We start from the raw sequence: 27595 nt of genomic DNA, 5'->3' as shown, positions 1-27595 counted from the left end.
AAATATTTGAATGATTCGATATATCGATTTTATGGAAATCGATATTTTAATCGATCGAATTATAGGTGATTGATTTCAGCACTAAAATTTCAATCTTAAGCATGACAACTGTAAAATAATTTCTCAATAGTCGATAATCGATTTTTGTAATCGATACTCGATGCATCGAGTTACATAATCGATGTATCGATTTAAATAATCGATAAATGAAAATTTCTATCTCTAACATTCATTTCATTTAACTTTTAAGAGAGATCGCAAAAGCCGGTTTCGATAATTGAATTTATTAAATCGATATATCGATTTCAATTATCGATGATTTTGAAATTTATGACAATAATTGGAAATTAATATAAGTTGGAAATTACATTTATTTTATTACAAGTCATTATAATAATAAATATTAATAATGTCCAATCACATATATATATATATATATATATATATATATATATATATATTTATTTCATATCAATTGATAATGTCAAAGGATTGAAGTTCTTTCTAAAGGAAAAAAATTGTCCTCCACATACACATATATATATAGAAAAAATATATATATGTATAGATATATATATATATATATATATTTTTTTTTTGTTACTCCTGTATCACGAAAGTGGTTCTGTCATACACATGGATAAACGTATTTACGCACAATGCGTTACAAACCAAATACTTTGTCGATATATAATCCTGATTTAGTTCCAACAATATATATAAATATATGTCTATATATATACTCAAACGTAAAGAATCGTGAAATTGAATACATTCAATCAGATAATTTCTTTTTCTTATATATATATATATATATATATATATATATATATATATATATATATATATATATATATATATATATATATATATATATATATATAGATAGAGGGGCAAAATGCCCACTAAAAAATTATCAGTTGATTTTTATTTTGATTTTTGATTAAAATCTCGAATTTGGAAAAAAATCTGAAAAATTTTTTATTAAATTAAAATTATCATATCATTGTTTTTAAATAAATTATATATACGTACATATATATTTTGTCTCTTGACTTTCTTGTTTTTTTTAATAATTTTCCCAAAATTTAAAATCCATCAACTGTCAAAATTTCGTCTTATCTCATAATTCGAATCAAAATTTTGTCTAGAATATCAAATTTATCAGAAAATTCCTCATGACCTTTTTTGTAGGAAATGAAATTTCCTAAAAATTTCTCCCCATAAAATTTTTCATATCTCTAATAGTTTTCCTAAAATTTCCCTTCAAAGCTCAAAATCTAAAAAACCATCAAATTTTGTCTTATGACTTTCGGATCAAAATTTCCACTAAAATATCCAATCTATCAAAAAATTCCTCAGAATCTTTCTTGTAGGAAATTAAATTTCCTAAAAATTTCTCCTCAAAAAATTTTCCATATCTCTAATAGTTTTCCTAAAATTTCCATTCAAAGCTCAAAATCTAAAAAACCATCAAATGTCCAAATTTTGTCTTATAACTTTCGGATCAAAATTCCCACTGAAATTTCCAATCTATCAAAACATTCCTCAGGACCTTTTTTGTAGGAAATTAAATTCCCTAAAAATTTTTTCCCATAAAATTTTTCATATCTCCAATAGTTTTCCCGGAATTCCCATTCAAAGCTCAAAATCTACTAATTTTTTGTGAAAATCAAATAATCCCATTATACTTTTTAACAAAATTTATATAAATATATATATTTTTTTTCGTTCCAGAGATTAACCAGGCGATTACCTGAAGCCCATCAGTAAGTACAAAATTTTTATTTTTTTTTCTAACAAAAAAAAAAAAAAAAATAAAAAATAAAAAAAAAAAAATTTTTTACTTTTTTTCTAGATTTACACCAGAATTATTATTAAAAGAAGTGCCGAAACTTAAATATATAATAGACCTCACAAACACCACACGGTATTACAACAAAAAGGTAAAAAAAAATTCTCAGTATAATTAATTATTCAAAATATTTAAATTAATTAATTTAATGGGACGGCATTAAAATAACAAATAGTCAAATATTTCTCAACTGTCCTTTGAAAAAAAATAAATAAATAAATACTAGAGATGATAATTAAATAATTAAAATATATATATAGAAAAACGAGCGGAGATTTTTGTTTGAACAAACAAAAGATTGATTTTTATCTCAATATAAAATTCCAGGTTTTGTATAAAAAAAAAAAAAAATCTGAGATAAAATTACGTATTATATTTTTATCTCGATCTTATTAATAAAAAGCCCTTTCTTATTCTATCCTTTCGTCAACATCAATTTTAAAACGCCGAGCATCCAATCGTTTTCTTTTTTTTATCTTAATTTTTAAGAGAAAGCCGAGTCGGTAATTAATTAACGGAAAAATTTTATTTATTTATTAATTACGTTGATTATTTTGGTGATGTAGGAGTTCACTGATAAGGGCGTCGAGTACAGGAAGATCCCGGTTGAGGGGAAACGTATTCCTAAGCAACGGGAAATTTTGAGGTGAGTTGACAATTATATTTTTAGAAACGTTTGGTTTTCGATGGGAAATATTGGAGATATGGGAAAATGTGTAAGGACCTTTTTTGTAGGGGAGGAAATTTCCTACGAAAGTTATAAGAGTGAATTTTTTGATAGAGTCAATATTTGAAGCAATAGAAGCGTTCGAAAAATTTTTGAATCGAAATTTTGACGGAAAATTGGAACCAGAATTAAAAGTACGGAATTTTTTGGAGAAATATGAAAATTGTGGCTTGAATATTAAATATATCGGAAAATGCATCGGGACCTTTTTTGTAGAGAATTCAATTTCTTACAAATTCTGTTTGAAAGATTTTCTCATATCTTTGATAGTTCTCGCAGAATTTAAGTTTGAAAGTTAAGAAAATATCGAATGTCGAAATTTTGTCTTTTGAAGAATCAAAATTTCCACTAAAATATCAAAATTACCGGAAAATTCCTCAGGAACTTTTTTGTAGGAAATTAAATTTCCTACAAATTTCCTCTCATGAAATTTTCTCATATCTTCAATAGTTTCCCTAAAATTCGAATTTTAAATTTAAGAAACGATCAGATGTCGAAATTTTGTCTTATGGCGAATCAAAATTTCCACTAAAATATTAAATTTATCAAAAATTTCCTTAGGACCTTTTTTGTAGGAAATTAAATTCCCTAGAAATTTCCCCTCATAAAATTTTGTCATATCTTCAATAGTTTTCCCAAAATTCCATTTTTAAAAAAGAAACCATCAGATGTCGAAATTTTGTCTTATGGCGAATCAAAATTTCCACTAAAATATCAACTTTATCAGAAAATTCCTCAGGACCTTTTTTGTAGGAAATTAAATTCCCTAGAAATTTCCCTTCATCAAATTTTCCATATCTTCAATAGTTTTCCCAAAATTCAAATTCTAAATAAGAAACCATCAGATGTCGAAATTTTGTCTTATGGCGATTCAAAATTTCTACTAAAATATCCCATTTATCAAAAATTTCCTCAGGACCTTTTTTGTAGGAAATTGAATTCCCTACAATTTTTCTTAATCAACTTTTCTCATATCCTCAATAGTTTTCCCAAAATTCCAATTCTGAATTTAGAAAACCATCAAATGTTGAAATTTTGTTTTCTAGCGAATCAAAATTTCCACTAAAATATCAAATTTATCCTAAATTTCCTCAGGACCTTTTTTGTAGAAAATTAAATTCCCTAGAAATTTTCCCTCACAATATTTTCTCATATCTTCAATAGTTTCCCTAAAATTCGAATTTTAAATTTAAGAAACAATCAGATGTCGAAATTTTGTCTTATGGCGAATCAAAATTTCCAACAAAAATGGTCTACTTTTCCTCATAATAAACAAAATTTCTCCCAAATTTTCCCCGATTCCTACTTAATTTCTCATCACCCCCAATTATCAATCAACCGAAAATTTCATTCATAAAAATAAAAATGGCGAAAAAAAATGATTTGAGAATTTGTTAAATAATTAGACATTTACGACAGTTAATTAGCTGAGCATCGGAGATCAGCAGTCGTGTTAAACAGTCATCGTTCAGTTGCCCAAAGCAGTTTGCGTGAGAGAAACCACTTCTTTCTTATTTAAAACTTTATCTTTTACTTCGTCTTACAAACTATTTATCGTGCGTGTGGGTTGCCAAGTTAAATAATAAAAAATCCATAAAAAAACTAACCAAAAGGCTCAAGCAAAAGCGTGCGTACGTAAGTTGGCGCCGTGCAAAGGTTAACACGCCTCTTGTTGGCAGTCTAAGGCATCAAAACAGTGACAGATGGCCACAGTCATCACACAAATATATTTATATATTTTTTTTGTTAATCAATAAAACCGCAAGTCATTAAAAAATACTGACATTCTCAGAGATTTAATAACAAGAGGCTAAAAAAATTATTTTATTTAATTATCGACTTGTTGGTTAAGTTTTTCAGGTTATACCCACGCATTTTTATCCATATATATGAAAATATATGTTTATTTTGAATACTAAATGCACTTTATGCTGCATACTGTAATAATTATCATGCTTGTCACGATAACTATCACGATTATTATCAGAATGTCAACTACTGTGTTAGTTTGATGACGCTACCGTAATGTCGCCACGGTCGAGGTGAAATGATTTTTATCTTGAGGTATTATGTTACGGCTTGCATTACTTGGGTGGTAGAAAGTAATAATATAATTTATGGAAATTTAATTATGAATTTTTTTATCAATTAATGATGGATTGATGGAAGGAAAGACGGAGAATTGAGAATTGGGGGTTAGGCAGTGGTTTGGGAGAAAAGTTGTAAGGAGCTTTTTTGTAGAGAATTTCGAGAGCTACAAAAAAGGTCATGAGGCATTTTGTGATAATTTTGATATTTGAGGGGGAATTTCGGTATTTAAGAAAAATGGGGATTCTTTGTGAAAGATTTATATTTTGGGAAAAGTTCAAAAACGTTCTACAGCTTTGGGTTATGGGTTGGGAGAAAAGTTGTAAGGAGCTTTTTTGTAGAGAATTTTGAGAGCTACAAAAAAGGTCATGAGGCATTTTGTGGTAATTTTGATATTTGAGGAAGAATTTGGATATTTAAAAAAAATGGGGATTCTTCGGGAAGATTCATATTTTGGGAAAAGTTCAAAATCTTTCTACAGCTTTGGGTAATGGGTTGGGCGGAAAGTTGTAAGGAGCTTTTTTGTAGAGAATTTTGAGAGCTACAAAAAAGGTCATGAGGCATTTTGTGATATTTTTGATATTTGAGGGAGAATTTGGATATTTAAGAAAATTGGGCATTCTTTGTGGCACTTATATATTTTGAGAAAAGTTCAAAAATTTTCTACAGCTTTGGGTAATGGGTTGAGAGAAAAGTTGTAATTAGCTTTTTTGTAGAGAATTTTGAGAGCTACAAAAAAGGTCATGAGGCATTTTGTGGTAATTTTGATATTTGAGGAAGAATTTGGATATTTAAGAAAAATGGGGATTCTTCGGGAAGATTCATATTTTGGGAAAAGTTCAAAAACTTTCTACAGCTTTGGGTAATGGGTTGGGCGGAAAGTTGTAAGGAGCTTTTTTGTAGAGGATTTTGAGAGCTATAAAAAAGGTCATGAGGCATTTTGTGTTAATTTTGATATTTTAGGGAGAATTTGGATATTTAAGAAAATTGGGCATTTTTCGTGGAAATTATATATTTTGAGAAAAGTTCAAAAACTTTCTACAGCTGTGGGTAATGGGTTGGGAGAAAAGTTGTAAGGAGCTTTTTTGTAGAGGATTTTAAGAGCTATAAAAAAGGTCATGAGGTATTTTGTGATAATTTTGATATTTTAGGGAGAATTTCGGTATTGAAAAGAAAACTTATGGGATTTTTTGGAGCTTTGATATTTATGGGAATTTTTGGGGGTTTTAGAGTTTTACGTTATGGGTTGAGAAAAAAGTCAGAAGGAGCTTATCTATAGAGAATTTCCAGAGCTACAAAAAAGCTCATGAGGGATTTTACGGTAATTTCGATATTTTAGGAAGATTTTGACATTTAAAAATAAATTAAATACTTTTTATAAAATTTTATGTCTTTGAGAAATTTCTTCTTTCAAAATCTAATATAAAAAAAATAATCCTGAGGAATTTTTATAACCTAATAATTTTGATTCAACTAAGAAAAATTTTTTTCTCTGAAAATTTCAGGAATTTAATTTTCCGAAATTTCTCAGGAAACTAAAAGTTCATGGAAAAAAAATAAGAAATAATTTAGTTTTTAAAAAAAAATCCTTAAAAAATTTTATTTATTTCAAAATTAAATAATCTGACATAAAAAAAAAGTTGTAAATTTAATTTGAATTTAAATTTGAAATTTAAAATATAAAATTATAAATTCGATTACTTTACACGTGATTGCGGTGACACAACACGTATTCTCACGTTACAATATCAATGTATGACTCGGTAATACGAAACGTGATATACATAAACACAACAACACCTATGTTAGATGTCCAGGTAAATAAAGACATTGTACATAGCGAGGCGCCAACCGCCTACACTTTCATCTCTATATACATTTTTTAAATATTCACTAACCCAGAAATTTAAAAAAATATTCTACCCAACACCTCTGACATTAAATTGCAATATCTTTTAAAATATATGAGATAAATATACGTCATGTATGACTTTTGGATCGGAAATTTAATTCCCCACAATTTTGGTCCTCTTCAAAATTAGCGTAAGTTCAATCCTTCAAGAGTTACAGGCGTCAGAACAATTGAGTTGCCCAATTAAAATGATTTTTTTAAATTCGGGCTACAGCCGAAAAGTTGCAACTTTTGGAAAATTGAGTTTATAAAAATTTTCAGAGAGAATCGAATCGAATGTAACTAGTCGAATCGAATAGTTGAATAAAATCGAATTATTCGAAACTTTTCGAATTATTCATCAATTTTCGAATGATTTGAAAATTTTCTTGCTAATAATTCCAAAATTTTGGAATAATTCGAATATTTTCAAACTATTCGAAAATTTTCGAATAGATGAACTATTCGACTATTTTCGAATAGTTCGTTAACTTACAAACTATTCGAACATTTTTGAAACTTTTGTAAACTTAAAAATAATTCGAACATTTTCGAATAGTTCGTAAATTTAAAAATTATTGGAATATTTTCAAACTAATCAAAAATTTTCGAATAGTTCGTAAACTTACAAACTATTCGAACATTTCCGAATAGTTCGTAAATTTAAAAATCATTGGAATATTTTCAATCTATTCGAAAATTTTCGAATAGTTCGTAAACTTACAAACTATTCGAACATTTTCGAATAGTCCGTAAACTCAAAAATAATTCTAACAATTTCGAATAGTTTGAAAACTTAAAAATAATTCGAAATTTTTCGAATATTTCGAAAATTTTCGAATAGTTCGTAAACTCAAAAATAATTCGAACATTTTCGAATAGTTCAAAAACTTAAAAATGATTCGAAAATTTTCGAATAGTTCGAAAACTTAGAAATAATTCGAAAATTTTCTAATAGTTCGTAAACTCAAAAATAATTGGAATATTTTCAATCTATTCGAACATTTTCGAATAGTTCGTCAACTTACAAATAATTAGAATATTTTCAAACTATTCGAAAATTTTCGAATAGTTCGTAAACTTACAAACATTTCGAAAATTTTCAAGTTCTTCGAATATTTTCGAATAATTCAAAAATTCGAATTACTCACACATTTAATATTTATATCAATTATGAAAAGTTATGAATAAATATATATCATGTGGGTATTCATTTGAAAGAGAATTCAATTCTTTAGTTATATATATACATGAGTATATATATATATACTCATGTATATATATGTATATAGAGTTGATATAATTTCCGAAAAAAAACCAAATGAATTTGTTGATTTAAATACTGAATCAATACCTCAGGATCCCTTAAATTTATTGAATAATAAAAATAATAAAATAAATTAAACCAACTGATAGTTTTATTATTATCGATGAATTGGTATTAATAATAATAAATATAATAAGAATGAAGATGCATTGATATAAAATAAAAAAATGATTTATCGATATTGAAAATAATGAAAATATATATATATATATATATATATATATATATATATATATATAAGTTTAAAATAATAAAAAGAAAATGAACGCACAGCGCCGCGGCGCCACTTGAAAAATGACGAACAAATATATATATATATATATATATATATATCTATATTTAATTTGATTCAGTATAAATTTGAATATTAAAATTAATTTTTTTTTTTTCATATTTTTTATCAATAAGTGTCTGTATAATCGATGCTATCATTAATCAATCAATGAAATGCATTTTCAAAAATTACACACACACACATATATATATATATATATATATATATATATATATATATATATATATATATATATATATATATATATATATATATATATCTATAAAATTGAATAAATTTAGTTGTAAAATTTGAATTAATTTATCACGAATTTATTTATTTTTCTACACTACGTGTGTGCATGTGTGTAAAAAAAGGGGGGGGGGTGGCATGTGTGTATTAAGAAGAGTAGAAGGGGGAATAAATTTGTATGTGTGGATACGATTGAAGACGATAATAAAAATTCTTGAAACCTAAACTTTCACGGAGTCTATGATTTTAAAATAAAATATATATGTCTATATATATTTGTATTAAGTGAATGTCTTTATAAATATAAATTTATAATAAGTATGAGAAAAAAAAGTTATAACTAAATTGACGTTTACGTAGCGCAGGTTTATTTAAATTCCGTTACACGTGTGGTCGCGTGCAATTTTTTTTTTTTTTTTTTTCTACTAAAATTTGATCAAAATTTTGGAGTCGCGATATTGTCATTTTTTTTTAATTTCAAAATTTTTTTTCTATCGATATATCGAAATTCTAGTAATCGATATATATATATATATATATATATATATATATATATATATATATATATATATATATATATATATATATATATATATATATATATATATATATATATATATATATGTATAAAAATATTTTCTTCATAAAAAAAACAGTAGATTAATATGAGTTAATATATATTTGAAATTGTGGCTAAAATATCAAAGATATGAAAAAAATGTATGAGACCTTTTTTGTAGGAAATTAAATTTCCTACAAAAAAGGTCTCTTTCACTTTTTACATAAACTCAATAGTTAACCCGTAATTCTAATTCAAAGTCACCGCGTAAAAAATTTTTAAATTTTAATTTCCAAAAAAAACCAAAAAAAAAAAAAAATATATGATAGAGATAAAAATGAAAAGGTTAATTAGAGCATTAAATAAGTGTGAATGGTAACCGTGAAATGAACTCTGGCGGCAGGTGTTTCAAAGGATAATAATGAGCAGAGGCCACGTGGGTCACGCGGTTTTTTAAAAAAAAAAATATGATTTAGACCGCGAGTTTGCTGTAGCTCTGACTTGTAACAACAATTTTTTTTTTTACAATAGAATAGATCAGGCCCCATAGATTTTAATAGGAGAAAAATATCTGACGTAGAAAAATTAAAACCAATAAACAAATTTAGTCTACAATTTTATTTTTTTTCTTCCACTGAAGAATGCGCGGTATCGCAAAAAAAAGACTTTAAATTCCCGCGATAATTTATCGACTCGCGTTAATTCGTTAATAAGCCGTCTATATATTTGTACGCATGTTATATTGTAGAGGAGTAATGAAAAATGAGTCAAAAAAAAGTTGGAAATTTTTTTTTGGCTTTCAAAAATAAGGGGTTACCTCCCCTGTGAATTATTACTGGCGCTCTTTATCTTTGAATCTTCTTTACAACCAACTGTATTATATATAAATGTATACAGAGGAAAAAACATATTTTTACTCTCCAACCTAAAACTTTTTTCCCGGGTTTTTTTTTAATTACGGCCTCAGATGAGTCCAAATTTTATTCAATGAAACAGGAATTTGATAATTTTTTGGAGTTTCTGTGGAAAATTGGAAAATTCTTGGCCATGGGTTCGGTTACGGGACAAGTGGATGAGGAAAATTTTTTAGGAAATTTAATTGTCTGTAAAAAAGGTCCTGAGGAATTTTTGAGTAACTCTGTTATTTTCAAAGTTATTTTGGTTTTAAGGAGCGGGAAAAAATTGAGGGAAATACTCAAAATTTTGGAGATGGAAAAGTTTGAGAGGAAATTGTGGGGAAACTATGGGAGATAAGAGAAAAATTGTAGGGATTAATTTTGTAGAGAATTTAATTTCCTACAGAAAAGGTCCTGAGGAATTTTGGAGTAACTTCGATATTTTGGAAGTTATTTTGATTTGAAAGTTGGGGTGTAAAAAATTTGCAGTCGTGAATTTTGGTTTGGAAAATTTAAATGGAAAATTATGAGGAAATTATGAGAGATAGAAGGAAAATGCTGAGGAGTAATTTTGTAGAGAATTTAATTCTCTACAAAAAAGGTCATGAGGAATTTTTATGTAAATTTGATAGTTCGCGTGTAATTTTAATTTCAGTAATAATTTTTATAATTAGTAAAATTTTCCAAAATTTCAAAACTTCGCGATCTCAAATTTCATCAATCAAAAATTTTTTTTTTAGGCTGCTCTCATTTCCCAACTTTCCCAAATCATAAAATTCCCAACAATACTAAATTTTTCAGGAGAGTTACAAAAATTTTTCTCAATTTTCCCCAAAATTTATCAAAAAAAAAAAAATTCAAATATGCCCATAATTTTGTCATTGAAAAAAAAAAATTGACTTAATTTTTCCAGATTTTACCGAGCAATGGAATCATTCGTCGAGTCAGCAAAAGATGGTGAGTAAAAAAAAAAATAGAAATATATAAAAATTATAATTTTCTCGAAGTAATTTATCGGTTAAAATATCGGTAATTTGTTATTTAAAATGCTATTGTATCGATACTTGTTAGTATGACTGTACTATACATATATATATATATATACACATATAAATATATGAGAATGGTTTTTATTTTGTTGGTGCTTCCAATTTACTCTTACACTCCATTATAACCATTAACTATATATATGCGTGTACTAACACGATATACGTGTTATGTTATATATATACATATATATATATATATATATATATATATATATATATATATAGCCAAGGAATGAAACATGAAAGTAAAACATTATTATTTTATTTTCAACTGACGTTAGTAACTACTGTATCCATATATGTACAAATATATATATATATATACATATATATAGAGTGTATGGAGTTACTGGTACGTGATTTTTAAGAGCTTGAATACTTATGAATGATATTTATATTGTAATCAATAACAAATATTTATTTTAAAAGTTGAGGTACTGGCGATATTTGAATGCAGGTGACTGCAAAAGTTCAATGGCAGGATTTGTAAAACGTGAAAATTACAAGGGGTTATAGGAAATTTAAGTTTACTGACAGAGTAACACAAGTAGTTTATAAAATAAAAGTTTTGTTTCGAATGTTTCGTCAATTCGGCGAGCGTTTGATTATCGAGGAAGGAAATAATGGGACTGGAGGATGGCCTCGGGGAAATGAGGGACCGATTCCCGACCGTCAAATACCAGACTCTTTATTTGCTTAAACAAACGCGATTATTAAATACAAGGAGATAAACTTTTAAATAAAATGATTTTAGTTCATCGGAGCAGACTCTTACGTTAAATCGCCATTTTTTTATTTAAATAAGAGCGGGAATTATTTTATTTGGGGAAATAATATAAAGATTGTTATTTAGTAGATTAATATCATTTATTGGTTTTTAAATTACGTGATTTCTGATGTAGAGAAGCCACAAAGTCAATAATTCAAGTTCAATAAATTTTTAATGAAAATTTAGCAAAAACCGAAATTACGGATTTTAACATTTTTGTGCCGCGTTACCACACTAACACTCAGTTTGGCTTTAAAATTTTTTCCTACATTCCCCGAGACACCTAGAAACCTCTCCTACATTTTCTCTGCAATATTAAAACCCCTTCCCATTGAAACAAATAGTCCCCAAAGGCGCCCTGGAGCCTTTTGAAAACGTAACCGCGAAAAACGACTCCAGCCAGATTGAACCATTTCTACATCCATAGACACTTTGCATTGGTCATTCCTACACTCCCTTTCCTCAAAATCAGAACCACAATACCTCTATTCAGTGATATTTCAAAAATTTATCAAAAACCGAAATTACGGATTTTAACATTTTTGTGCCGCGTGACCAAACTAAGCTCCAGATTGACTTTAAAATTTTTTCCCACATTCCCCAAGACACCTAGAAACTTCCCCTAAAATTTCCCCACAAGAATAAAACCTCTTCCTATTGAAACAAATAGTCCCCAAAGGCGCCCTGGAGCCTTCTGAAAACGTAACCGCGAAAAATGACTTCTGCCAAATTTAACCATCTTTACCTTCATAGATACTTTGCATTCATCATTCCCACACTCCCTTTTTTCAAAATTAGATCCTCAATACCTCCATTCACCAATTTTTCAAAAATTTCCCTCTTACAGAAATCCCGAATTTCAACATTTTCGCTCTCTATACCCTTCTAGTGTTCCATTTGCCCAAAAATTAACTCGACTAAAAAATCCCGCGGATTCTAAAAAAATGTATCACAAACAACATTGAGCAATGGGTAACTCAATGGTTTGCCCTCAGCAAACAAAGGAACTTATTTACTTAAATTCAAAGTGGAAAGTTTTTTATTTTAAAAAGTATTTTTTATTGGAGAGGACTCTCGAGGTTGAGCTCGCTAGATACTCGATATTGAGCATGTTGGTCATTGATAAATGCTAAGTGGTGGTCCAACTCCTTCTCCATCTTCTCATATATTTATTTCTCATCCTCATTCTTATTATTCCTTCTCAAGTTGTCTCTTTCGCCGACTTGGAATGCGTCGAGAATAATATAACTCAACTCCTTCACCTTTTTTCCCCTCTCTTACATGTATTAGTCTCTACTTAGATTCTATATATATACACAAACATATATCTATATATATATATATATATATTTCTAACAACACCAAACATTTCTCAACCTTCTCATTAACAAATTCGTCCCAATGGAAATTATTTCCGGGAAATTGAAATTTTTGTATCATGAATAAATTTATATACATATATATATACTTATGAATTTTTTTTCAAATAAATAAAAAAAAAATCTAATCGATATCATACATAATAAACGTTAATCGAATAAGGACACCAAGGTGTATTACAAGTAACTTTCTTCTCATATGTTTGATAAACGGCGTCAGATAATTAACAACTCGCGCGTACGCTCAGTTGGATACGCGTGGGCGTGATATTCTGTTCGTTTACTTTTTTATTTATATATATATATATAGATATACGAAATTTTACTACTGTATTATATAGCCAGCGGCTGCCGGAAAAATATAAAAAAAAAATCTTCTAGAAATGTCGAATAGTTTGCGTGTAATAGAGAAAAGTTTGGAAAATAAGATTTTTTCCGCACGAGCCTAAGGTTAGTGCTGCCAACATGAGTGAATAAGTTCGCTTTTACTCGACGCGTTTGCTTGAAAATTAATTTTCATTTTCATAGAAAAATTATTGATAGTTTATTAATGAAGAGCGAGTAATTGAAATGCTCTTGCCTCAAAAGCCTAAGGCGAATGCTACCAACGTGAAGTTGTCTGCTACATTTTATCTTAAAAATTTTACTATTCTGTTATACTGTGAAATTGTAGCTATTTTAGTTAGCATAAGTTACAGAGTGTGCAAAGTTGCTGCATAAGCCTAAGGCTGACGCTGCCAATGCAATTCAATGTGTCTGTTATTTTAAAATTAAAACGTTCTTTTGCATACTAAATCATAATTGCTTACAAATAATCAATAATAGAGACGTTTCTTGCCGCAGAAGCATAAGGCTCGTGCTGCCACCGTAAATAAATTAGTTTTAATAACCCATCACTAATAAAATCAGTTTTCATTGACAACTCACCATTTATTCAATAAAAATAAGCTTTATAAAGTTTCGTTTGCTGCAGAAGCCTATGGCTCATGCTACTAACGCAAGTTTATCTACTCTATTTTGTTTAAAAGATTTTAATATTCCTTTTAATCGTGAAATTGTAGGAATTTCAGTCAGAATAGGCAATAAAAAGTGTTAGTTGCCGCAGGAGCCTAAGGCTTGTGCTGCCACAGTAAATAAATTAGTCTACTCTAATAACCCATGATCTGTTAAACCCATTTCTACTTACAATTCACAATCCATTCAGTAACAATATCCTTTATATAGTTTCATTTGCCGCAGAAGCCTAAGGTGGGTGCTGCCCGCATATATAAAAATCCACTTATCTCTCAAACTATTAACGCTAAAATTCTGATCTTTGTTTCAAAATTCTCGTAGTTAAGTTCTCGTTAATAAAAACTCATTCTCCGTTGAGTTAATTTTTATCTTCACACACATTTCATCTTTTAACCCTCAGCTGTCAATACTTAATTTCTTGAGATTTAATGCTTGACGTTAACGTTTTCTCGTTTCAACAACGTAATACATATTGTATATTCTCGAATATGTATTATTATTTTTTTCTTTCTCAACAAAATTGTTGAGCTACTGAACCTGTAAACCGCCTTCTCATTTTCTTGCTGCATATATATCACGTTGCCACATTAACTACGTCCCGGGGCACTTTGGTATTTTCTGCAGTAGTCAAACTGGACACAAGTTTTAAATTTAATATTTAACTAAATTTACTATCTTATCTAATTCAATGTCTAATTCCAAATGTTGTGTTATCTTTAATAAGACAAACAAAAATTGAATGAAAAAAATAAATATATCTGTAATTTAATGGAGATTTGTTGAATAATGTGGGAATAACTTGTGCTACTTTCGTTGGTCTTATCGTCTTACATTTCAGTGTTTGTATATTTTTATTCAGCTTCATCCATTTGACCACCCATCGTGTATTACCAGAATATCGAGAGACCCGTATAGAAAATCAGCAAATACATATATCCCGCTGGGCTGAGTATAGTATCGCGGTATCGGCTCAACGGGAGTCAAATGTACAAAATTGCGGAGGCGGTGTCATCAATTAGCTCTTAGGCCTCGATTAATTCAAATCGACTTATGGATTTGTTACTAATTATTTCTGGCATTGACGACTCGATATTATCTATCGGAATTTAGGCACTAATGTAGAAGTAAGTAAATTGAGAAAAATCCCTTTTCAGTTTCACAAATGACTAGTAGGAAATATTCTAAAGCCAGTGGTCGATTGGCTTCTAATTTGAGCATAAGAAATCATGCGCACCAAATTTGGGACCAATTTACAGATTGGTTCGGGTATAAACCGAAAAATTGACAAATTCAAAAAACGCCTTTTCAAAACGGGATTTGGTTTCATTGGCTGTTTTAAAAAACCACTGGATTGATTACTTTTAAACTTGGTAGCTACTTTACTCGAGTATCTGAGAAGCTACACACCAAATTTGAAACCAATCTGAAGCTTAGTTTCGTCAGAAGACGTAAAAATGTAAAAGTCATAAAACGGCGGGTTCAAACCGAATTTGTGGTTTTTTTGGTCCTTTAATAAAACTATTGGATCAATCACTTCTAAACTTTACAGCATTTCTGTTTGAGGTCCAAGAAACATTCACACAAAATTTTAAACCAATCTGAGAGTTAGTTTAGTCGTAACCTATAAAAATGTAAGTTTCGAAAAGCGCCCTTTCTGAAATGGAATTCTAGCTTCCGTTGATTTATTCAAAAACTAATTTATCAATTGATTTGAAACTTCGCAGCTATTTTATATGAGTATCAAAGAATGTACACACCAAATTTTGAACCAATCTGATGATTAGTTCAGCTACGATCCCCAAAAAACTATAATTTCGAAAGCTCCTTTTCAAAAACGGATTTTTGACTTCCATTGGCCATTCCGAAAACCAGCGGACCAAATGCTTTCAAACTGTAGATCATTTCTATCCAAGTCTGAAGAACCTCAGACAACAAGTTTCCAACTAATCTGCCCCGTAGTTTAGTCCCAGTTCTCGAAAATTTCAAATTTTGAAACCTTCCAAAAATAACTTTTCAGCCCCTTCCGATTTTCTAAAAAAATCCTTCTAATTAATGGTCCCAGACTCGTCTGTTTTTGACCGACTACAAAAAAACTGACACCCAAAAACCGAGACAGGGTGAAAATGGGCCACTTTTATATAATTTCATCAAAAACAATTTTTTTAACTTCAAATTCAAATTACGTAGAAACCATCGCAGATAAAAAAAAATCTATAAGAAATAAATTTGTAGCAAATTAAATTCCCTCAAAAAAAGGTCCTCATGACTTTTTATCTAAACCCAACCATTGTCACAAAAATCCAAGCCATCCAATTATTTCCCGCGCCGCGATAATTGAATTTCAAGAAAAAAAAATTAATTTTCTAACTTGCTATGAATTTAAAACAAGATAAATAATGCGATAAAAGGATTATGAGGAGCTGAATAAATGATTTTGTTATTAATATTTTTTTTTTTTTTTTTTCGTTGCTCTAGATTATGCATTAGATGCTGACGTGTTCTCAGAATAATGTCCCCGTAGTTTAGCTGTAGTAGCTTGTGATACATATGAAAGTATGAATTACTGACATGCAAAACAACAACAACAGCAACAAGATGACCTCGCGTTTTAAGATATTACTATATGTATATATATATATCTGAATAATAAGAATGTCCTCTCTGGCTCGGAGGCATATAAACGACGACTACTCTCAGATTACAACTGCATTTTTTCCTCGTACATCTACAACTAAGACTACTTCCTTCTTGAATTACTTTCACTAGTTTTATATTTTTATTATTATTATTCATATTTATATGCGATGCGTTAATCAATTCTTAATTAAAAAAAAAATAATATTCAAGATAAAATTTTTCTAAGGATCCCGTCAAATTTTTGGTTACAGATGAAATTATAGGCGTTCACTGTACCCACGGCCTCAATCGCACGGGATATTTAGTCTGCAGATATCTAGCTCAACAATCAGGCTGGAACGTGATCGATGCTATCGAAGGTAAGTTTTTGAGTTTCCGTAATTTTTCCTCAGAAAATAGCGAAAATTTTGCTGAAGATGTTACCGAAGTTCAATCCCTCGTCTAGTTGTGATTGTAAAGATTTATAATCAAAATTTTGGCCCTTAGCCTTCGAGGATGCCCGTGGTCACAAAATTGAACGCGAGAACTATACCGACGACCTGAAAACCAGTAAACTGGACGAAAGGATCAATACATCTGAAGATTTGTTAGATATAATAAATAATACAGACACATCACATACAGAAAAGTCAGATCAATTTAGACACCGAGATCGGCCATCTTCCAAAAATTGGCGTCTTCCCGTTCATCCTAGTGATCCCTTTCAAGGTCGTTATCATAAATCACGCGAAGACTCTCGTAGACCAAATTATGTTTATAGTTGGAGAAATCCTTCACTTTCATCAAGGCCGCCATACTTTGATAGACGTGATAGACATGACCGTTATGATTCAAATAAAAGAGAAACTGGACCTACAGAACCTCATTACTTAGGTCCTATGCATCATTTACCACCTCCAGGGGTCCCTAGATCGATACTACATTCACCAGAGAGACTTCCAGGTCCTTTGGATGGTTATCGTGGTCCTTCGAGCCATCCCGATGGTCCAAAATACCCTCCCGCAAGTCTGTATCCTAACAAATCAGTAAACATACCTCCCAGGTCTGCCAAAAGCTTCCAAGAACCACTTCCCCCTGGAGTTAAATCACATCACAGTCACACAGAAAGTCACTTTGGCCCTGCGAGCCATCCCGATGGTCCAAAATACCCTCCAGCAAGTCCGTATCCCAGCAAATCAGTATACGTACCTCCGAGGCCTGCTAAAAGTTTCCAAGAACCACTTCCCCCAGGAGTTACATCACACCACAGTCACCCAGAAAGTAACTTTGGTCCTTCGAACCATCCTGATTCCTTGAATCACTATCCCGAACGTTTGCATCCTTCAAAATCACTGCAATTACCCCATGTACCTTCTAAAAACTGGCCAATACCTACTCCAGTCCTCAAATCATATCATAATCGCATGACAAGCAACCCAGGTCCTTCGAGCCACCACAATATCCATTCCAAGACCTTCCAGGCGCCTTCAGGGGCTTTTGAAATAACTCCAGCTTCGAAAGTTACTGGCGTCAGGTCGCATGAAGCTCCAAAATATCCAGACCATCCGGTTTCTTCAAAACTACGATCCTCCGACGACCTAGTGGGCACTTATCTAGGGCCAGAAGCTCGCTTGGGGCCACCAGAACGTCCTATTCTTGGGCAAAAACTTTCAATCCCAGATCAATATCCCATTCCACCTCCGATACCTTCAAGATGGAGAAATCCACCTCAGTCACAATCTCCTGACAGGACTGACGAATGGACTACAGTTGGAGGAAAAAGGCGAAGTAAGTTTGATATAAATTATGATAATCCAGAATTAAGTGATAGCGATAATTTGAATTCTTATTCTATTCCTCTAGATCATCAACCTAAACGTCAACGATCTCGGTTAGACAATTAACAATTTAACACTTACACAAATTACATAATTCTGTATATTTATTAACATTAATTTAATGCAATTATGTAAATTCTGATCTATTTTTTTTTTTTTAAATAAAATATACATATATTTTATGGTAAACTATTTTGTATTAAATATTTATTAGTCTGTCTGAGGGAATCCCCGTGTTATTTGCCTCGATCCTTACGGCTGCAGCTATTGCTGCTGCCGTCCTCGATGAAAGTAGATTCCCAGCTAATTACTATAAGCCAGAGAGGAGAGTAAAAGAGTTTATAAGTGAGTGAGTGAGTGAAGGGATGAGTTGAGATGTAGAGGGGAGAAGTGAAGGGAGGATAAGAAAACTGGTTGACGTTCTACATCAGCGTTGCTTCGCGATATTGCCTAATTATCCTTCAAGATTGGCTTTTCCATCCTTCGTAATTACAAAATTTTGTAATCTTAAAATGAATTATTGGTTATTATTGCACGTCTTAACGTTACAGTATTAGCTGAGTAATTGACCGTTTTTATTTTTATTTTTTTATTATTACTTTTAAGACGTCAATCTGTCATGGGTAATTGACGCGAGTTTAGGTTAGGTCGTAGGTCAGTGGAATGGACACCACGTCCATTGTTAAGTGAATCATTAAGTCTGACATTGAATTTCTCTCGGTCTTGTTAAGAACAATAATTAATGATCAAGAGATAAATTTATTTTACAAATCACTGGTAAGAAATATTCTTAAGCCAGTGGTCCATTGGCTGCTAATTTAAGCATTGGGAATCATGCGGAACAAATTTGGAGCCAATCTACGAATTGGTTTGGTTGTAAACCGAAAAAATGACAAATTTGAAAAACGCCTTTTCAAAACGGGAATTGGTTCAATTGGCTGTTTTAAGAAACCACTGGATCGATTACTTTTAAACTTGGTAGCTACTTTACTCGAGTATCTGAGAAGCTACACACCAAATTTTAAACCAATCTAAAGCTTGGTTTCGTCAGAAGACGTAAAAATGTAAAAGTCTAAAACGGCGGGTTCAAAATTGAATATGTGGTTTTTTTGGTTGTTTAACAAAACTATTGGATCGATCACTTCTCAACTTTACAGCACTTCTGTTTGAGGTCAAAGAAAGATTCACACTAAATTTGGAGCCAATCTACGAATTGGTTTGATTATAAACCGAAAAAATGACAAATTTAAAAAACGCCTTTTCAAAACAGGAATTGGTTCCATTGGCTGTTTTAAGAAACCACTGGATTGATTACTTTTAAACTTGGTAGCTACTTTACTCGAGTATCTGATAAGCTACACACCAAATTTGAAACCAATCTGAAGCTTAGTTTCGCCAGAAGAAGCAAATGTAAAAGTCGTAAAACGGCGGGTTCAAAATCGAATTTGTGGTTTTTTTGGTTCTTTAACAAAACTATTGGATCAATCACTTCTAAACTCCACAGCATCTCTGTTTGAGGTCGGAGGAATATTCACACCAACTTTTAAACCAATCTAAGAATAAGTTTAGTAGAAGTGTCCAAAAATGTAAATTTTGAAAAGCGCCCTTTCTGAAATTGGATTTTAGCTTCCGTTGATTTATTCAGAAACTACTTTATCAACTGATTTGAACTTTTGCAGCTATTTTATGTGAGTATTATAGAATATACAAACCAAACTTCAAGCCATTCTGATGATTAATTTAGCTACGATCCCCAAAAAATGATAATTCCGAAAGCTCCCTTTCAAAAACGGATTTTTGGCTCCCATTAGTCGTTCCGAAAACCAACGGGCCAATTGCTTTCAAACTCTTGACCATTTCTATCCACGTACGAAGGAATTTGCACACCAAATTTCCTACCAATCCATCACTTAGTTTAGTTCCAGTCCCCAAAAATTTCAAATTCCGAAACCTTTCAAGTAAATTTTCCTCCCTCCAAAACTTCTCTTTCAATCTACTCCACTAAGTTGAAAACGCATCCTACCCAAAAATGCCCAAGGACCTTTTTTGTCGCAAATTAAATTCCCCACAAAAAAGATCCTTATACATTTTTCAAAATTCCTATAACTTTGCCCGCAATTCGGCTTCAACTTGAAAGAAACCTTTCGATCAGTCACAAAGAATAAATTATAAAATATTTATCATCAAAACCTCTTCATTACCTGGTCCCTAAAATTTTTTCACCAAAAAATCAAGTATTTTACATCATAATTTATATAGCAAACTTAATCCCTCAATAAATATCCAAATTCATGAGCTGTAAGATCGATAAATATGATCAAAAGTGTGAATAAAAAATTCTTTAAACGTTTAACCCATCACAGAAACATGATATCTTTATCTCATAAAACTAAAAACAGGCGAATTATTTATTAAAATTTTATAAATTTTTTATATTATTTAAATTATTATCTTGTCTGAGATTCTACGAACCACTAAAAAATATTTAAACCAAGTAATTAGTTAAGAAATTTAAATCTACGCGGTAGGTAAATAATCATAAACTAGATTTACATTTTGTGTGTTGATATATATGTGTATATATATGTCTACATTGAAAAGAATTGCACTCTTATGTCCGTGTAACCAAAACTAAATAAAATAATTAATGAAAAAAGGCGACGGCCTACTTAACATTTTCTTGTTGATTAACATGAGAGTGATTAATAGTCTGTGGCTCGTCATACCCATCCTCCTCGTGTTCCGTCGAGTCTTAAACTCCCGATGCTCCTCTTCCCTCTTTACTTATCTCTATAATACTACTCTCAAGTTCGAAGATCTAATCGCGCGATATTTATTGCCGCCGCGTTGTTCCCTCCAGCGAGCAATTTTTATTATTATTTTTCGTTTATTATTATTATTATCATTATTTTTATCTTCGATACTGCTGTGTACTTTTATTAAAGAAGGAGTTGAATAAGTGATAATTAAAACTATGCATTCGATATTTTGGAAAAGGTTAAATACTGCTATTTACAGTGTCTGAGTTTGTAAGTCGAATAGTAGCTAAAATTACAAAAATATCGTTATATTTGTTAAGAACTTTTTTGTAGAGAATTTAATTTACTACAAAAATGGTCCTTGACCTTAAGGCCGTAAAATGAACCCTTAAGCAGTAACAACTAATAATTGAAACCGCACTTTCGTATTCGATATTTTTGAAAAGGCTAAATATTGCTACTTACAGTGTTTGAGTTTGCAATTCAAATAATGGCTAAAATTACAAAAATATCGTGAAGAGCATCAAGACCTTTTTTGTAGAGAATTTAATTTCCTATAAGAATGGTCCTTGACCTTAAGGCCGTAAAATGAATCCTTATGTGGTAAAAACTAATAATTCAAAACGCAATTTCGTGGTCAAAATTTTGGAAATGACAAAATATTACAGTTTACATTTTACGAGTTTGTAATTCGAATAATGGCTAAAATTACAAGAATATCGTAAAGATCATAAGGACCTTTTTTGTAGAGAATTTAATTTCCTATAAAAATGGTCCTTGACCTTAAGGCCGTAAAATGAATCCTTATGTGGTAAAAACTAATAATTCAAAACGCATTTTCGTGGTCAATTTGGAAAAGACAAAATATATATATAAAAGAAAATTACAAAGATATCGTTCAAATCATAAGAACCTTTCTTGTAGAGAATAAAATTTACTATAAAAAAGGTCCTTGACCCTAAGGACGTAAAATGGATCCTCGGGCATGAAAAGTTTGTTTGAAAGTTAATTTTATTACCGTTTGTTTATTTTTAAATAATTATAATAAATATGAGAATATATTTATTGGATGAAAATTGTTTTAAGAATGTATGACAATATATCATGGTTGGATGATATATCCTTACGCCCATACAGTGGTATTTATTACTCGACAATCTTACAAACGTGTATTAGCATTACATATTAATTCCGCTTACCAGATGTGCGATCTTGATACCAAACGGCTAATATATTAATACTATCTGGGTAGTTTAGACATCAAAGAGATGTGGACACAAAGCCTTGAGATATATTAATGTCTCATAAACATATTTATTTTTTGTTTATATGCTTGATAAATTTATTAAGAAATTATTTTTTATCCTAGGAGATTTGAGTTCTGGTTTATTGTGATTTTATGAGTGCGTGTGGATGTGTTATTTAAGTACTCATATTTTTTTAATACTTCTCGGATTATGGTAGAAATTTTTACTATTCTTAAGCTACTTACTGTCTTCATTAGAATCAGCCCAAAAAAACAATATCCGTAAAACAGTGCGCCATCTATCGTAGTGAAATTTTTGGAATACAAGTAATCACCAAGTATAGTACTGGGGCTAGTGTATTGCTTACACGTATGCATAGCAGGCATGGCGAAACAGCATGGCCCTGAGACCCTTACTACAATGCCGGAAGCACGATGCTTCTAGTTTTTCCCGCCATAATTTCTGGCGTGTCAATCAATGTATACAATCGTAGTACCACCAAAACTATATAGATATCGTTAGACTAGGTTTATCGGCCAGAAGCAATGTGGATACGGCAATGCAGTATGAGCTCGACGGCCATACTGACATTGCGGCGCTCGCGACAACTATTGCCAATGTGTATACTATCGTATTACCACCAAAAGTATATAGATATCGTTAGACTAGGTTTATCGGTCAGAAGCAATGTGGATACGGCAAAGCAGTATGGGCTCGACGGCCATATTGACATTGCAGCGCTCGCGACAACTATTGCCAATGTGTATACTATCGTATTACCACCAAAAGTATATAGATGTCGTTAGACTAGGTTTATCGGCCAGAAGCAATGTGGATACGGCAAAGCAGTATGGGCTCGACGGCCATATTGACATTGCAGCGCTCGCGACAACTATTGCCAATGTGTATACTATCGTATTACCACCAAAAGTATATAGATGTCGTTAGACTAGGTTTATCGGCCAAAAGCAATGTGGATACGGCAACGCAGTAAGGGCTCGACGGCCAAACTGGCATTGCGGCGTCCGCGCCAACTATTGCCAATATTACTATTCCCGCAATGATTAAATCATCTATGCATACAATTTTATAACCTATAAAAATCTTCGACACCATACAGTATGGCGTTCGAGCCCATACTGGCATAGTGATAACCGCAAAATATTTCTTACCGTGTAAATCGTGAACAAAGTTTAAAAAACTGCAGTTGAATCTCGAAGAGCTCAAAAATACGAATATATTAAAAGATATTGCCTAGTTCGTCGAGCTGGAAGATGTATTTTAACAAAAGTGCTTTCAAGCTGTTTGAGCTCGAAAACAGCGGCAAGTTTCGAGCCACTGTCTGAATTAGTTAAAATTTCACTAATTTATTTTAATAATATAAACAATAATTAAATTTTTAAATGTAATATAAGACTTGAAATTTTATTAACGTATGTATTTCAATTTATATTTTCTGGTAATGTTATCCGAATATATCCCTCCCTGCATTATTCTTGTGAACTACCTTGTTCTTCTACTTGATCAATAGGTACGCAAAACCCTTTTGCCATTCCATTGCTGCATGTATAACCGTCACATCTACACCAAAGGTATTCTTCAGGATGACACTAAAAACAAATGAAAATTAATAGGGTGACCGAGCCACCCTGGTTCAAAACTTCGATTAAATCCGATTTAAATTTTCGAATCAGATTCAATCAGAAAATAATAATTTTTTTTTCGATTAACTTTTTGACTTCCGATTAACTTTCAATCGGATTCATTCGGAACTTTCCGATTAAATCCGATTGAAATTTTTCAGTCATATTGAATCCGATTAAGTCAGATTCAAATTTTTTAATCTGATAAAATTTTTTTTCTGTACAAGAACTTTTTATGTAGATATTAAACTGAAGGGTTAAAAGAAATCCGGAAAACTGCGGAAAGTTTTGGGGCTGGTCCACAGGGTTAACTTCGTTACTAATTTTTTTCTTGTAATTGTGGAAAATGTTTTTGTGAGATGTATTGGAATTCAAGTTATCGATCAAAGTTTTTTTTTCTGGTGTACAATAATTACTTACCCAAATTCCTTTACACTTGTCCTTTGCACAGTCACATGCGGCGAGAAATAAAAAAATTGATAATAACAAAATCAATTTTGACATTTTTGATTTTTTGTTGTAAACTGAAAAAAAAAAATTATGGTGAGTTTTTACAGTAGAATCGCGATATTCTTCCGATCGAATAATATTCGTGTGAGCAACAAGACAAAAAATCATGTTGCCCCCATGTTATTTAAAAGGGAAATATAAAATGATTTCGGCACGGTTTGATGAGAAAATTAAGAGCCTGTTTGTGTTGGATATTCTTTTTTAGGTCATAAACTACAGATTCAGGGGGCGATCGGTAAATAAAAATCGATTTGGGAAATAACGGACACCCTAATGTACAATGACGTCTCGAAAGGATATTATGAATAATGTACTAATTTAGACTGTGTCAAAATAAGTTTTTATTTTTTTTTTTTCGATTAAAAGTATCTTAATAGTTTCTTCAATATAAAAAAAAATTCTCCTAAAGTTTGAGCTCAATTTCTCAAAAATTGAGCTGGCGCAAAGGGGGGTCTCCTTTCCCATTTAAATAACATTGTAAAAAATTTTTTTTTTTATTTTTAAAATAACTACACAAAGAAAATTTTTTTTTCAATTTTGCTTTCGACTATTTCATAGGAAATTTAATTCTCTACAAAATTGTCCATGTCCATTTTTTTTTCAAACTCAACAGAAACAAAGTTACAGAGGCCCGAATAGGAAAAAAAAAATAGTTAATGAATTAATAACAGAAAAAAAATTATTAGTTTAACTTATCAAAAATTTTCGAATTCAACATTATTTCGAATTAATAACAAAACAAAATTTACAATAAAACAGAAATTAATTATAATTATAATTTTTTTTCTGTTATTAATTCATTAATTATTTTTTTCCTCCTATTCGGACCTCTGTAACTTTGTTTCTGTTGAGTTTAAAAAAAAAATGGACATGGACAATTTTGTAGAGAATTAAATTTCCTATAAGATAGTCGAAAGCAAAATTGAAAAAAAATTTCTTTGTGTAGTTATTTTAAAAATTAAAAAAAAAATTTTACAATGTTATTTAAATGGGAAAGGAGATCCCCCTTTGCGCCAGCTCAATTTTTGAGAAATTGAGCTCAAACTTTAGGAGAATTTTTTTTTTATATTGAAGAAACTTTTGAGATACGTTTAATGAAAAAAAAAATAAAAACTTATTTTGCCACAGTCTAGTACTAATTAAGTGTAATAAATTCTCACTTGTAGGTTATGTTTAAGTCAAGAACTGTCTTTGGCCGATTGAGTCACTGATGGCTCATGGCTTTGAATTCAGCGCATTTATGGTTGTCTCGAGGAAGAAATAGACCTTGGAAATCATTCCTACTACTGAAAATTTTCTAATTTTCGCGCATGCGCAAAATAAAGTGGAAGAATATTTAGTACATTGTGCACCCAGAGTGGGGGTAAAAACTGATGCCACCCACGGTATATTTTTTCTCTGGAAAAAATGTATATTTTAAGTTCTCATACATAATAACCAGCGATATCTAAGTTAATTGGTAACTACTATCGTAATACATTTAATTGCATCAGGAAAGTATACGTTCTGTAAATACATCGTATTTTTCGATAAGAAATATCGCAAAAGTTGTTATATTTCAATTTGTTGAAATAATAGTACAAGGACAAAACGAGTTTTAAAAATATTAAATATATTTTAGTGAGAATTAATAATGAATTTAGACAGCCGAAATTTTCTTCCCATGTTACAAATAATCCTTTAGCCGAAAAATAATTCGAATTTTTAAAATGATCCGTAAATTACCCGATAAATTTAAATTATTCATCAATTTTCGAATTATAATGCCCTATCGAAAAAATCCATGTAGGATTGCATGTGAATCGACAGGAATTCATTGAAGAAAGTATGGATTTATGTAAGAATCCATAGGAATTAATGTAGGAGTGTATAGATTCATCCAAGGTAAGAAATAGATTGTGGATATCACTAGGCCAGTATGGGCTCGAACGCCATACTGTATGGTATCGAAGATTTTTATAGGTTATAAAATTGTATGCATAAATGATTCAACCATTGCGGGAATAGTAACATTGGCGATAGTTGTCGCGGACGCCGCAATGTCAGTATGGCCGTCGAGCCCATACTGCGTTGCCGTATCCACATTGCTTTTGGCCGATAAACCTAGTCTAACGACATCTATATACTTTTGGTAGTAATAAGATAGTATACACATTGGCAATAGTTGTCGCGAGCGCCGCAATGTCAGTATGGCCGTCGAGCCCATACTGCGTTGCCGTATCCACATTGCTTTTGGCCGATAAACCTAGTTTAACGACATCTATATACTTTTGGTAGTAATACGATAGTATGCACATTGGCAATAGTTGTCGCGGACGCCGCAATGTCAGTATGGCCGTCGAGCCCATACTGCGTTGCCGTATCCACATTGCTTTTGGCCGATAAACCTAGTCTAACGACATCTATATACTTTTGGTAGTAATACGATAGTATGCACATTGGCAATAGTTGTCGCGAGCGCCGCAATCTCAGTATGGCCGTCGAGCCCATACTGCGTTGCCGTATCCACATTTCTTTTGGCCGATAAACCTTGTCTAACGACATCTATATAGTTTTGGTGGTAATACGATTGTATACATTGATTGACACGCTAGAAATTATGGCGGGAAAAACTAATAGCATTGTGCCCTCAGCATTGTAGTATGGGTCTCAGGGCTATGCTGTTTCGCCGTGCTTGCTATGCATACGTGTGAGCAATAAAATAGCTCCAGTAATAGACGGTATAATATATAACGCCATACTTCTGGGACTCGTTACAATACTGTCTTGGAATATTTCACATACTGCTTTAGTATCTGTCTTGAGGCCATACCAGCATGGTGTTGAACGCTATGCATTTCTTACCCGTGTACTTTTTCGTGCACGAAAAACGGCCAAAAGTTGCGTATATTGAAAGTATATT

At 31.0% G+C, this 27595-nt stretch overlaps 1 protein-coding gene and 1 long non-coding RNA gene across 3 annotated transcripts in view; one reads left to right on the top strand and one right to left on the bottom strand.

Annotated features, from left to right (window-relative positions):
* Positions 1-18701, top strand: part of LOC130674918 (uncharacterized) — a 37439-nt gene extending 18738 nt beyond the window's left edge. Inside the window, exons 3-9 of one of the 2 annotated variants that reach the window (XM_057480372.1) lie at positions 1738-1769; positions 1859-1946; positions 2422-2501; positions 10783-10826; positions 16969-17076; positions 17204-18484; positions 18560-18701. In XM_057480372.1, the coding sequence (XP_057336355.1) occupies positions 1738-1769; positions 1859-1946; positions 2422-2501; positions 10783-10826; positions 16969-17076; positions 17204-18484; positions 18560-18600 (1674 nt within the window). In that variant the 3' untranslated portion in view covers positions 18601-18701. Of the gene's footprint in view, positions 1-1737; positions 1770-1858; positions 1947-2421; positions 2502-10782; positions 10827-16968; positions 17077-17203 lie in introns of both variants that reach the window. The other variant, XM_057480371.1, reaches the window with a different exon arrangement.
* A 5246-nt stretch (positions 18702-23947) lies between these two features.
* Positions 23948-26003, bottom strand: LOC130674753 (uncharacterized). The gene is made up of 3 exons (XR_008991114.1): positions 25854-26003; positions 24604-24707; positions 23948-24150 (listed from the first exon to the last, which is right to left on the bottom strand). It is a non-coding gene; the product is annotated as an uncharacterized LOC130674753 (long non-coding RNA).
* Positions 26004-27595: the final 1592 nt, after the last annotated feature.

Source organism: Microplitis mediator, chromosome 9 (assembly GCF_029852145.1).
Source record: "Microplitis mediator isolate UGA2020A chromosome 9, iyMicMedi2.1, whole genome shotgun sequence".
Taxonomy (NCBI): Eukaryota; Metazoa; Arthropoda; class Insecta; order Hymenoptera; family Braconidae; genus Microplitis; species Microplitis mediator.
Note: the sequence above shows the minus strand (reverse complement) of the source record. Positions and strands in the feature narration are given on the sequence as shown.